Source organism: Apteryx mantelli, chromosome 27, assembly GCF_036417845.1.
Source record: "Apteryx mantelli isolate bAptMan1 chromosome 27, bAptMan1.hap1, whole genome shotgun sequence".
In the NCBI taxonomy this organism is placed as follows: domain Eukaryota; kingdom Metazoa; phylum Chordata; class Aves; order Apterygiformes; family Apterygidae; genus Apteryx; species Apteryx mantelli.
Genome location: NC_090004.1, coordinates 3597544 through 3611721, shown reverse-complemented (window position 1 = coordinate 3611721; position 14178 = coordinate 3597544). Strand labels below are relative to the sequence as shown.

Below are 14178 nucleotides of genomic sequence, written 5' to 3'. Positions count from 1 at the left end.
GGCAGAGACAGAGGCAAGGACCACAGGGCAGGCAGGGTCAGGCTTCTGGGAAGGTCGCTGAGCGAGGGAGGGGATTTCCTAACAAACCTACCAGATGCGGTTGCCAGCTCAGCTCCCAGGGCAAACCTTAGTCTTCTTGGACCATGCAGGAGCTCGAAGGCCTAGCTTTGAAGGTCTGCTTGGCTGTGGCATAATTTGCATTGCGAGGGGGCCATGGAGCAGCCGAGATCTTTATCATTAATTCATGTAAATCCAGATTTGCACTCCAGCAGTGAGGAAGAAGGACTCAGGAACTAATTAAGTAGCAACTGAAGAGCAGCTCCAGCAGCCTGGGCCTCAGCTCTAGCCCTGAGCAAGTAAGTACAAAGATCTGGATCACAGATGGACAAATTTCCTGGACTGAAACATGCTTTAAGGAAGCTAATGAGGGTAGCAATTCCTAGGAAGAAATGATCCAGTACTGAGAGGGAACTCCAGCTGTCAGAGTGTTACTTTCTTCAATGTGCTGTTTAGACTTTCTAGAGATAATTTGAAATTTGTGATGATTTTCTGGATAAGAAATAAATGAAGAGACTTACAGACACTGGAGTTCTACCAAGGCAACTGTGCAAACTCTTTTGGCGTTGGAATGGTATAAAATGGGTTCCTTCTCACTCCTGAACAGTCCAGGGTAAAGGGACCATCTGATTAGCAATGAGCTTTGACACCACATTAAATAGAAAACTTGGATCAGATCTCCAAATGACCGTATCTAGATGAAAAACAGGGAAGGGAGGAGGTGCCATTTGGGAGAACAATTCACTAACCCTGCTAACAGATGTTAGAGCAATTACGCATGCAGTTCTAATAGGCCTGAAAATAATTAACACTGCCAAGGGCTCACGTAGTCGCTTTATGAGTTCTGCTGAACCTAAGCTCCCATAGGGGTGTCAGTGGTTTTTCTTTCTTTCTTTCGGGACTCTTTCTTGATCTCACATGCAACTATTGATTTTTTCCATCTAGTGGTTCATGCTAAGCTGATCTGAGCAGCAGAGAACTAGATGGCCCTGAAAGGCAACTGTCCCCAACGCGCAGAACAGGACGGGACGCACCTCACCTGCCCGGGACATCCTGAGTCTCATGGCTGCATCTCCCCCTAAAATTAATCACCACTTGCTGAACCCTGGAAGAGCCTTTCTAGGTTAATTACACTCCGATATCCTGTGCAGCCAGCCAGAAGGAAAAGGGAGAGTGGAGAAAAATCCTGCCATGTGATTATAAGAACACATGCAATAATATTGAAAGCAGCCCATACATCCATCTCCTCTCCTGAGGGAACTCATTGCATCTGACCTCAGTCACCTGAAAGTCAGATGTCTAAACCATCCTCTGGGCTCTCCCTAGAGTTAACGGGAAAGTCAGTGGCTCCGTGCACCCTATCCTGAGACAGCTGGGTACAAGAACAGGATTAATTAATTCCTGCAGATGCTGGGCTCTCTTCCATTGACCAGCGCAGGAGCCGGGATGACTCAGATGAGACGTTTAACTTTTAGAGGGCTGATGCTAGCTGCAATGAATGCATTTACTTTTGACACCGGCCTGTACATCTCTGGACCACACTAGATCACAGAAAATCTGTCCTATCGCACCTCCCTCTGTCCTTCATGGTTCAGGGTGAAGGGATGACAGCAGACAGCACACGCGTTCAGTCAAAACGTGCTCAACATGGAGCTCTTGTCCTTATTTGCCCTTGAACGGGGCAGTTGATACTCTGGCGTTACAGCTACCAGCAGACAGGTCTCCACCTCAATGAACCTGGATGATGAAGATCTCCCGTACCACTCCCATCTTAATGGAGCACTAACACAACGGCGTCACCTCTCTGCTTCGCTACCCTGCTGAATCCTGACCCTGACTCTCTCCCCGCAGACGCAAGGTGACCAGATCAGTGTGTCCGACACTGCCGCACTGTCATCTGAATTGTTGTTCTACCTCTTGAAACTGGGGAAAAGCAGTACAAGATGGTCCTTTGCAGGCCAAAGCCAAAGTTTGGCTGTTGCCTGAGAGAACAACAGCGTGAAGAGGGTAACGGGAGGTAAAATCATCCATTATATCTGGAGGTAGGTTTGGAGAACATCCCTGTCATTGCAGGTTTTATATTGCAGGATCAATGGAAGACTGTTTTTTTTATCCCCTCCAGTAATTCATCTATTTTATTGCTAAACAACGGTGCCTCTTTGAAGGGGAAGTCTCCTGTTTTAAATTCTGTTTCAGAGCAAAGGGTAGATGATCTTAACCAGACGTGTCTTCTTAAAGGGATGCAGATGCTACTGCTCTGGCTGAAAACTCTGAAAGATGAAAGGGTGCTCTGGGAACTTGCTTCACTACATCTTGTTCCTCTGAGAAGACACTGTTAGCTGATTTACGCAGACCATACATATATCCAGCTTTTCCCCCTGACAAAGCATATAGAGAAACGTAACGTCCACCTCACCTGTGGACTAAGAAGCTCTGAAGAAGGATGCGGGCAGTAGCAAATACCAGAAGCTCCATCTTCTCACCATGAAAGCAGTGATTCCCCCATCTCTTGGTGTCAGTTAAGCACATGCGGGATAAAGGGCAAGGCTTGGCGCTGGCTGCTTCTGCCATGCTGAGAGCCTCCAGCCAAGGCGGATATTTGTCACTTAGGGTATCGGCATGTTATACTCCTCCAAGCTACTGGTATAAGCTCTTTGCAGACTCAGGTGGACAAGACCACTTTAGATGCCTTCTGTGCTCATGTCCAAGACTTTCTTTACAATTATAAGGGCAAAACTGTGCTTTTATCCCATCTGGAAGAGAGTCCTTGGCTTCATGAGCAGGCAGCTCCAGGTCCAAGTTTATAAAGGTTTTCTGTTCGACTGTGGCAGCCGTGCAGTACGCTGGCTGTACCGAGATGGAAATATGGCAGTAACATGAAACAGTGCTATCCATCGCATCTCTTTGGGTGTTTAATGTAATTTGATTGTAAATAGACATAAACAAGCACTGGCTTCAGGGCAAGAGAAAAGCTTCAGTGACTCTGTCTGGGAGATAACCCTGTGCAACGTCAAAAAATAGTTTGCTTCCTGCTTCCTGTCCTGGTTACATAATGTCCTCATGCACATTTTATAAGAGACATTGCCTGGGTATAAAAAAAATGACTCACCATGAAACTGATAACATTGAACTTAACTCTGTTTTGATCCAAAGCCAAAATGTTTTATTTATTTGAAGTGTAAATTATTCCTTTATCTATTGCTCGGTTCACAAGGAGTTTAGGGCAGTTTGCTTCTAAATGAGTCTCTAATCACAGGGTTTTGCAAAATGCTGTGGAATTTGAGAAAGTGGCTTGGAAGAACTTGAAACCCCTCCTGGTCGATTTATGGAGGCGATGTTTTGAAACCAGCCTCCCCGTCCCTCCAGCGCCGTCGTCCCTGGAGAGTTATTGCTAAGGCTGCTGCAACGGTTAGAGCCGAGGAATGCAGCCCGCGCCACGGCTGCCAAGATTTCTCTCCTGCTAGCACCAACTGCAGCTCCAGCAAGCATTTCTCCTTCTGGCCTAGCCTGCAGTCTCTAATTGGGGGTCACTGTAGGTGCACAAACATCCCAAGTGTCAGGAGATGAGTCCTTGCCTTTGAGCGACGGGGAACCAGCACTCGTTTTGGCACTGCCCTGGCTTGGCATTGCTCCTGCCCGCAGCGGCCGGGCGCCTAGGTCTTGCTCATGCCAGCAGCCTGGTCTCTTCTCAGGCTGGAGAGACTTGTTTGCTCCTATTTATTCTTTGCTTTCTGTGCTGCAGCAACCTGCCAGAGCTGGAAGATGGGCAGCTGCTGGTGCTGGAAGTGCTGCTGTCTGAGAGCATCCTCATCCTGTTTTGCAAAGGGATTTGGAGGAGGCGGTGGGGAAGCCACCAGGTGTCGGATGCTCCCTTTCACTACAGTCCAACTCCGTGCAATGCTTTCTCTTCCCTTTTTTCTTGCAAGTCCTCTACCTGCTGCGGCCCTCTAAGCACAGGCCGGCTATTGCTCGGATGATGGGGAAAGGAGGGATGGGTATAAAGAGAAGGGGAAGCCAATGGGTTCATGCATGTGTGCGCAGCTTCCACAAATGGGGAGGGAAGAAAATTGATTTTTGGAGAGCAGCAGAATTAACTGATCACATGAAGAACTGATTGGCGGGGAAACAAGTTTCCCAGGGAAGCTGAGCTGAACTTTGGTGGCAAGAAAATGGGGAGCAGGCAGGAAAAAAAAACAAAACACAGAGGAGGAAGGAGACCAAGGGAGAAGAAAAATAACCCAGACAGAAAGGGGAGAAAAATGGAGAAGATTCACACAGGAGACTCCCAGGAGAGAGGCAGGAAAATAATCCCTCGGGCTCAGAGAGCAAAGATGCAAAACAACTACTGCAGTGGATCACGGTAGAGTTGGTCTAGTCCCAGGGTCACAAAGCTGTTCAAAAGGGTTGAAAAGCAACGGAGAAGGCCTGGTCATTCGAAGAAAGCAGGAGATGCTGCCAAGTCACTTGAGGAGTATCTTGGTTCCCGCAGGAGTGGGGACAAGGAAGCGGCTGCAGTTAGGGGATGCAAGCACTGTGCCAGCCGGGGAAGAGCTAAGCACCTTTCGCTGCCGGCACCCAGCTGCTCCCACGCTGGCATTTCTGCCGGCTGCTGGCGCCGCAGCCTTCCCCAGCCCCAACAAACTGAGCCGGCCACCGACCAGCATCCAGCATGCTGGATCTCAGCCAAGCCTGGGTTTAAACCAGGACAGATAGAATGAAACAGCACCAGGACTGATGAGCCAAAGGGGAATTATATTTTGAAAAACCTGAAGAGCGGGTCTGGTCCATGGGCCAGTCTTCTGGTCTTTTTCAATTCCACCCATAAGAGAGACAAGTTCAAGATGGTTGCAAAAAACCATCTAGACAGACTCATTGAATAGTTGTGTGGTCCTCCTTATTAACACGGAGACATACCACGGCTTCCCAGCACTTGCCTTCTGCCAGAGATAACAAAACCCAGAGCTACATGCCACAAGTACCTGGAGACCAAAGCGGAAAAGCTTTACTCGAGTTTTTGGCCGGTGCTTGAACGGAGGGCATCTGGCAGCCCCAATCCTTAGGGCTGGAGGGTCCCAGCTCTGCACCGCAGGTCGTTGCCTGTGCGACTGTCACAACACAACCACAGCTCACACCATGAGCTGAGCCACGCAAACGATCCGAGTTTGAAACAACTTTTTTTTGGTTGGGAGAAGCATTTTTTATAATTTGGGTAACTTGAGTCAACTCACAAACACTTGGACAACTGAAAAGGAGAGTGAATAGAAGTATACAACAAATACTTGGGGGAACTGCTTAAATCATATTTGCTGGAAAAGCTGCTTTTAGGTCCCCAAAGTGCCCACCACGGAGCATTCATGGGAATACCACTCACCACTGACCCTGCCGAAACACAAAGTGGCTCTTGAGAACAAACTGTACTCACAACTCAACGCTTGAGTGATTGAGGACACCAGTGAATCACTCTTAGATAGGATTTGGTCAGTCTTCACAGAAATAAGTTTGTCAGAGGAATTTCAAAGCTCCCCATGCCAGGATCTCTCATGGCTGTGGAATTAATACACTGTTTGCAGAACTCTTCAATGTGTTTCTCTGAGAAATGGCTGGAAATATTCCAGTAGTAAATGTATCCGTCTCCGAAAGGGGGAAAAAAAATATCTTGCTTACATTAACAGTGCCTGCATGGTGAAGAACGCAGAGACAAGAAAGCATCACGGGGCAATTAATAAACCAAGGCTGCGCTTGGTGGCAAGGATGTAAGGAAATATTAGGGAATGTGACATGCAAGACCAATAAATAGCGGAGCGAGGGCATTATTTGGGGAAGGGACCTGCAGTGCTGCTGATGACGGGGGGGCAACGAACACAGCTGGAATTTGTGCATCGGCTCACACGACGGGCCAACGGGTTGGTGCATGGAGAGGACACGTTTCCCCCTTCCCTCCCCGCATCCTTTCTCCCACCTGGGCTCGGACTATGAGGTTACTGCCGTGACGTTCACTTTTACGGCTCCCGCTCCTGGCGAAGCTGCTGGGGCTTGAACGTTTAAAGAGGCCAGATGAGATCTCTGCGTGGGAATCAACCCCAGAGATGGTGCCGGGGCCACGGGAGTCCCCAGAGGGGTCGAGCCCTGCGCGCACATAGGAGCAGTTAAGAGCTCGCACATCCCTGTGCACAGCCCCTTTTATGCCTATCAGTAATAGCGGGTTAAGTGAGCACTGATAAAATACTAATTAAGAGCTGAGCATTGCTGCTAAGTCACAGTGAAAACCAGTGTTTTTAAAAGCACGCAGAAGGCGAACGGCGTTGACTTCTTTTTCACTTAACGAGAGACGCTCAGCAACTTTCCCGCACCCGCGCTAAGGCTTGCGGACGTGAGGACACCAGACACTCGCCGCAGCCCCCAGCCTTTCCCCCTCGAGCCCTTTGCTCCAGCAGTAACGGCCACATCAGGCCCTTCGAGCACAGTCCTGACCAAACCGCGCGCAACTTTGCTTCGGGTTCCCCAAGTTCGGTGCAATCGCTCCCGAGCGGCGGCGGCAGCCCGCTCACAGCGGCGCAACCCAGCGGCTGCAGAGCTCGGACCAGCGAGCTCAGAGCTCCGCGCGAGCAAGGACATCACGCGGTTCCCCCCTGCGCGAGGCCGGCTCGCGAGAAAATGGCATGTTTCCAGCAAAAAAAAAAAGGCACCAGGCAGATGTTTCGGCCCATAACTCACCACGAAGCTCTGCACCGCCGTCCTCCTGGTAGAGCCGCTGCGAGGGAGGGAGATGGCTCCGGGAGACGCCGGCCGAGAGGGTTAGGTACCTGCTCAGCCACCTGGGAAGCGGACTGCGTGAAAACGCAAGGCATTAACTCACAGCAGACGAAGCTCAGCGTAATTACAGTGGTTTGACGAGCGTTTGGGACAGAATTCAGCATTTTTGTTCCAGCTAGGCTGGGCTTAACCGATGAATGATACGACCAAGATTAGTGGTTTGCATTCCTGCAGCAACCGGCACTGAGCTCAAAAAGGGAGCGATGTTAGGCAAAAGGATGATGAAAAATGCCGTGACACATCCCTTACACCACTCCTTTGTGCTCAGCTTAAAACCAACAGAGCCCCCAAAACCTGGGGTTCAAACTCTGCCAGAACAGCGTGCAAAGGCCTCAGCAAAAATGAAAAATTGCTCCCCAGTAGCTGGTCGGAGCTGAGCAGGGGGTAACTTGAGCATTTAGCAGGCAAAAAATAAATGACAGGTCTTGCCTGCCTAAGGAGCAGTATGGAGCAAGAAGTCCCGCATCTCCTTGAACGGAATAATCTGCAAATATAAGCAGCCAGTTTGGTATTTAATGTACCCCTCTGCATTAAAACCTCGCTGTCAAAATCTTGGTTTAAAAAAAAGAAAAAGAAAAAAAAAAAGGCTTTCAGCATCTATAGAGAAATCCAGATATTAAAAGAGCGACGAGGCAGGCAAGCACACATCCCAACAAACCCCCAAGGGAACCAACAGAGAAAGCAGAAGCAAAACTCGACGTTTCTAAGCAGGCAACAAGCATCCAAGCGAACCAGACCGGGACTCGGATCGCTGTAACGAAAGCAAACAAGCCGGGGTTTAAATAGAAGCAAAAACCTTGGGAGGGAAAAACCAACGCAAGCGACTGTTTACCCTGATGATGGGATAGTTTAGAAATTATGGCCGGACGCCAACTCTCCAATATTTTTAGTTTCAGAAGGTCTAATCTCAAGTTAAAAAGTAAGTGCATCTGTATCTGCAGCCCCTTCTGGCTTTACATAGGGTGATGCATTACCGGTTCGGCATTTGGGCTGTATCAGAAACACCTGTTTAAAGGACAAAAGCTTCAGCCACCTGATTTTGGGGGGAAACCAATTGACAGCATATTGCACAGCGTTTTGCAATTTATCAGATAAATGCCATCTGAACAGAAACAAAAGCCCAGGTCATTTAATTAGAATGATTATACGAGGCACATGTTCAGCAGGGAGCAAGCCCAAAAGGAGAGCACAAATACACAGCTTTGCTCTGCCTGATAAAGAGCTAAAAGATAAAAAACGCTCCCTGCATTTTGCTAATCGGGTTTACGGGGGGGAAAATGAGGGAGAACCCCCCCCAGGGACCTCTGCAAGGACCAACTCACCCCGATCCCGTCAGGGCAACGAGCCGCAGCAGCTTCCTTGCAAACGCGTGCCGGCGTCGCACCGAAACGCGGAAAGAAATGAGTCAGGTTCAAACTTATATTAATTTTATTCACATTTCCAGAAGCAAGCATTGGTGGAGCGCAACATTGTGGCTAGCATCAAAAAGCTCAAGTCTTCGTTTGGTTTCAACCAGGCAAACATTTCAAACCCTGAAACAAGCCAGCGGATGCACGCTCCTTGCCCCTGCACACGTTTCCAGTTCAAGTAATAGGAATTTCAAGAATAAGTGAGTCCATCACATGATGGGGAGACCGTCAAAACCTTTAAAGCTCTCTGTGGTATAAGTCCCTAAGCAGGGCATGAAAATAGCAGGCAGGAAATCTTCTACAGCTGAACTAGCTTATCCCCTGGCTGATTTTTTTTAAATTTTTTCTCTCTTTGGTTGTAAAATGTGGCTATTGGTGCTGCCAAATGCTTCCGCCCAGCTCTAATGCGATTCGTTACCCAGAGCAGAAATTTGCTGCTGCAGGATGACGAGGCTGATCATTCGTGCTGGCACGGGAAAATTTTAGCAGGACTGTCTACTAAGGAGGAAAGAGAAAAGGAGGAAAAAAAAAATGACCATTTTGGATTTGAGGGACGCATACAGGAATAAGACACATTTTAATGTGGAACTGAGACTTCTCAATTGCACTGATTGGCCACGGGAAGTTTTCACAATTCTGCCTTGCTTTTAAGTGATATATTTGTTTTCTAAGCGATTGTTGGGTTCAGCTGAGCCCACAGCTGGCGTATGCTGATATTTAGGCAATTACGAAAACCTCCTAACCCAAGTGGCATTAACCAGTTTCGGCTTTGTACAATACGCAGCCACAACTTCGGGCTTTCTGCTTCGAAGCGTGTGCTTCGAATCAGACAACAAGGCATTAAACAAACAAAGGCATCTGCAGACCCCTTGCTCAGATACAGCCCTTGATCAGGGCTGGAAAAAAAGGCAAATTTTGGTAAAGTCTGGAGAGAAGAAAGTCACCGAGCCACACGTGAAAGCGGGGCTCGCCGGTGCAAGCAAAACAGCACCAGCACCCAGTGAATTCCTAAGTCATGGGGCAAAGTTGGGGCTAAAACATGAGTTTTTTTTTTTTTCTTGGAAACATTAGGAAATTTTAAACCTGTCCAGTTTTTTGCCCTTGCATTACTTTAAAGTTGCTTCATTTTATTAAAATATAGCTATATTTGGCAGAAGAGTTGCTAATAGATCTGTGCCCACTCTTGCTCGCTCTGGGAAGACAATCGTCAGATTAGCAGAAAGGCACAAGAAGCAGAGTCTTGCTTCTTCCGTCCCTAAGAGGTTTCCTCCCTTCCTCCTTGCCACTGCTGTAACTGAATAAACTCCAAGTACACATTTTCTTCTTTGATCCAGCTGGCTTGGAAGCCCCTAGGATTAAAGATCTCTCTGCTGTTTGAATAATTTCAGTGACTGGAATTTCACTGCTTGTTTCACCAATTCTCTTCATCCTCTGTCTATATATAGTAAAAAAAAAAGAAAGACGAAATAATATTATATTTTGTTTTTTTTCCCCGCTGGAGGCAACCTGCTGTCCCCACCTCAGTCTCCCAAAGGAAGGAGGTAAAATAGAAAATTCAGCAGGACCTGCCAGCTGGAAACAAGAACAAAGTGAAATTGCACTTGAACGTCAGCCGCCAGCTGCCGAAGACCTCAAAGCCCCTGCACCGGGCGGGGGGTCGCAGATGGGGAAACTGGAGCAAAGAAGGGCCGGGGGTTATTTAGCAAGTGAGCGGAGAGCCCCCAACGGAGCGGTGCGGCTACCGATCCTCTGCTCCAGCTGTCAAGACCTGCTCCTGCTTTGCCTAGAAGGTGAACTGTCTCAGCTCCCAGGTCGTGCCGCTTGCAATTCATCTTTACACAGACTTGGGACCCTCTGAGCAGGATAAAGGAATGTGACTCTTTGGCAAATATCCTTGTTATCACACTAGAAATATATTTTAATAAATTAAATTCATCTCTTGTCTAGCCTGCATTTAATTGCTAAACTCTCCTGCAGCTATGCGGTGAGCTGTCTGTTATTTAATATTTTGGATATTAAATATCCCACCATCCTTACGTCTTCTCCGTGGAAGGCTTAAACTCCTTAACTTCTCATACAAAAATAGAAAGCATGGAGACAAATTGCTCCGTATGTTAATCCAGGACTGAATGGATTCAGCAGCTCGGATTCTGCTCTATTGACAACTTTAAGGAACTTATTACTTTAAGAAGGTCACAAGGACCTTCTCAGAAGCTGAAAGGTTGGGCAAAGGACATGGAGCGATGAAGGAAGGAAGACGAAGCGTGTTCCTTGCGTCATCCCACCATCGTGTAGAGTGTGTTCATTCTCAGTTCGCTACAACTGCTGCAGTAGCTGCAGGACTGGGACTAAGGCAACAATGTCAGGGATAAAGATGTCACGGACAGGAGGGAGTCTGAGGCATCTGTGGATGGATGGATGACACCTGAATCATGCAACACCCTGAGAAATTCACACAACCTGGGCTGGATTCGGACAGCACACCCGTCTTCGGCAATGCTGCAGAAGCAAGCCCACGGCACGCAGAAGGGTTCACTCGTTCACGCGCAGAGGTTTCGCCTCGGCAGCTTTGCACAAAGCGGTGGAAAGGCATACCTAGCTAAGATGACTCCAGCTGAACCCCAGAACAGCCAAATATCTAACAAGGAGAAGGGCCAGAGACAGAGTCGCAGCCTCGCGTGCTGCCAGGCACAAAAGGAAACATTAAACAGAGCTCCTAAAGTGCTAAGCACTTCCCCCAGTGCTTCCAGGGCAGGAGGACGACTCTGGGAGCAATGGGGGAGAAGTCCCTCACCCGGGACAGCCTAGTCCTAGATGCATGCTCATAAAACCATGCTCTGACTTCCAGAGGAGCAGGAAATACTAGTGCTCTCCTACTGCCAGCAAAGCGCACAGATTGCTACCTACACGCAGGGCAGAGCCACAAGCTTTGCTTCCTCCTGGGTACAGACAGATTCGCTCTCTCGTTTAAGAATCATTTGTACCTCATTTTGCTGTCTGTTCAAACCCTGATCCCCCTCTGGTCAGCCTTTCTTTCATGTTCTGCCTGACTCGCCACTAGAGACGCGGAGGACCTGGTGCTCTGCTGTTAAAGCACGCGGTCTCATCAGCAGAACAGACCAGAGTCCACCTGGAGGCCATAAAGGCCGAAGCACTAACTGTTCATAGGTTTCAAATAGTAGGAAATCAAAGCAAATTGTTTGGGACATCTGTTTGCATCTGTACGCACATGCTGGCCATGGCCGAGTTTTCAACTTGGACTGTTCCTAGCAACTGGCTGATGGGTGAGGAGAGTCTGGATGAACCCAGCAAATTCCCAAGTGCGCCTGATCGTCTCATTTTGCCGTAAGGTGTTGATGGTCTAAACAGCAATGGCCCCAAAGCACTGATGGGAGAGCTAGAGCTAGGAATGTTTTTCTTTGCCTCTTTGCGGGAGATACATTTATGAGATCTCTCTGCCTACCCCAAGCCCATCCAAGGACAGGGCTCTCTCCTCCAACCGTCTGGTGGCATGAATGAGAAAGTCTTACTTGTTACCAGAAATAATGTAAGCCATCACTGATGAAACGCTTTGCCCGTGGTACCCTTCTGTTGTGGTGCAAGCAGTCCATTAGCCAAGATCAGTAAGGAGAAAGTAAGTAGTAAGATCAGCAGGAGAAACTGGAATTTAAAAATCAGTCTTGAAAATGTCAGCGCAGGTCACAGCTCTGAAGGATACAGGTGAGTTGCTCTGAAGTGCATATTTTTCCTATTTTCTCACTTTCCTTTCTCAGAGTTTTTATATATACATATGTACATACACATATATTAAACATGCTGGTGATAATTCAGTCTCTCTTTCAGGCACTGTCATGGGACACAGCAGTCATTTTACTCATAGCTTTTTCTCGCTGTTTCAGCTCCACCAATGTTACCCTGGATTTCCCCTTATAACTGGAGGTTTCTTCTAGATCTCAAAAAGAGATGGATGTATCAAAACCAAATGCAATTACAAAATATAATAATCTCTTCTTCTTGGAAGTGAAGCTGCCCCATATTCCAGATTGTGGCAGGATTTTTATGTCCTCAAAATAGTTTTAACAAGTTCTACTTAAAATATGTCCGAGCCCCAATCTGCCTGTTCGGCACGTTGTAACGCTGAAGATGTTCCCTGTAAATCCTTCTTGGGCTCTGGCAAAGGACTCTTCTCAGTGCTCTTCTGCGGACTTGAGCATGAGGATGGCATTGTAGATTTTCAGGGCAGGACCCAGCTTGATATTGAGTATTTTAACTAAGTCGGTCTGGTTCAGGAGTAGAAAGGCCTCTCCATCTATTTGCTAGAGGTTGGAAACACAACAGAAGATAAGAGATTATTATCTAGAAATGGACAGGTTTCTTCTCACTTCTAGTCTTTCCAATTAAACAATGTACTTAGAGCTGAGGAACAAAAGCACAAACACAGCCTTGAAGACTGCAACCTTATATTTCTCCCTAGTTCCCACACTGGTATCGGCGCGAGCTCCCAGGCATGCTGCCCCTTTCAGAGGTCTCGGGCCTCATCTAGAAGCTGGCTTTCTCCAAACAGAGAAGCCAGAGCATGGTCAAGGCTTATGGAGAAATCACGAGGAGGACGCCTGATCATTAATTAGACTTTATGTTCAGTATAAGGATAACTACTCTGAAATCCAACAACTGTCAAAAATCCTAGAGCTTATTCACAATCTGCGGCCAGAATTTTGATGAGGAAATATGGAACACAAGTCTTCAGCAGGCAGCTATCCCAGAAGTAATATATTACGCTGATCTACAACGATCAGCAATACAGAATCACCATTTCCTACTGTGTTCGTTACACGCTGTCACTGGAGATTTCTGGGCTCCTGTTAAGCTGTTCAGGGTAAAACTTAAAGCTGAATGCCCTCTGTGCTGACGTTTTGGTCAGCTTTGCTAAAAACCTTCCAGATGAGAAAAATTCCTGAGATGTGAACATCTGGCTGTTCTCAAATCTAATAAGCCCACAAACGACAAGTCTCCATTTAAAGGAGAAACAGAAGGCTATTGCAAAACCATTTTCAATGGCAGCAAATGGGCTTGTTTAGCCCAAGGTAAAAGAGACGATGCCCTGTATAAAACAAGGCCTAGTAAAGAGACATAAGCTGTCTGGACTTGCACATACACTCTCATAATACAACAGCAAGGAGACATCCTATGAGACTCCAAGTAAGCAATCTAAAAACTATGCTACTTTGTGAAAATATAGGACGTTCTAGGTACCAGTGAGTGAAATCATAATTTTTTTTATTTTTTATTTTTAAAAAAAGAAGATTAGAGATTTACTTGAGTTCACAAGAACATCTGCAGTTACCCAGAGATGACAAAGATATAATTAATACAAATTCCAAATGCTTCAGGGAAGAAGCCAAGGATTAATGGACAGAGACAGGGAATGTGCATCTCCCCAAGATACATTACTCCATTAACATCCATTTACAGCGACCAACAGCATCTCATCCTCTTCTTTGATGATCACCAGTTACAGTGGATGACATGGGACATTCATCTGATCCAGAGCAGCAACTCTCCTACCCTTGTAGCTCTCCCAACTAGAACTTCCTTGCATTTCAACAACCGGTAGAAGCGGCTACATTTAATTAACTCGGACAAACATATAATTAAAGCAAAGAGCTGGGAGCCAGGAGATTTGATTTCCCCTTTTCTGCTCTAACCACATGGGAGACCGTTGGCAAGTTACTTAACCTGCAGGTAGCTACACTGGAAACGACAGCAGTGCTCCCAGTCCACAGCTCGCTTCACCGATTCGCGTTTGCAAGCTGCCTAGAGTCTGCATTGCTGCAGCGAACATGCTAAAAATACCTTGAAATAAACGGATCACTGCTTCACTTAGAGTCAAGAGTAGACT

At 47.3% G+C, this 14178-nt stretch overlaps 1 protein-coding gene across 1 annotated transcript in view; it reads right to left on the bottom strand.

The window, feature by feature from the left end:
• Nucleotides 1–8280: 8280 nt before the first annotated feature.
• The window catches only part of LOC106494655 (lethal(3)malignant brain tumor-like protein 4), a 40511-nt gene continuing 34613 nt past the window's right edge, over nt 8281–14178 (bottom strand). The window contains exon 21 of the mRNA XM_013954948.2: nt 8281–12595. Coding sequence (XP_013810402.2) covers nt 12467–12595 — 129 coding nt within the window. The 3' untranslated portion in view covers nt 8281–12466. The remainder of the gene's footprint in view (nt 12596–14178) is intronic.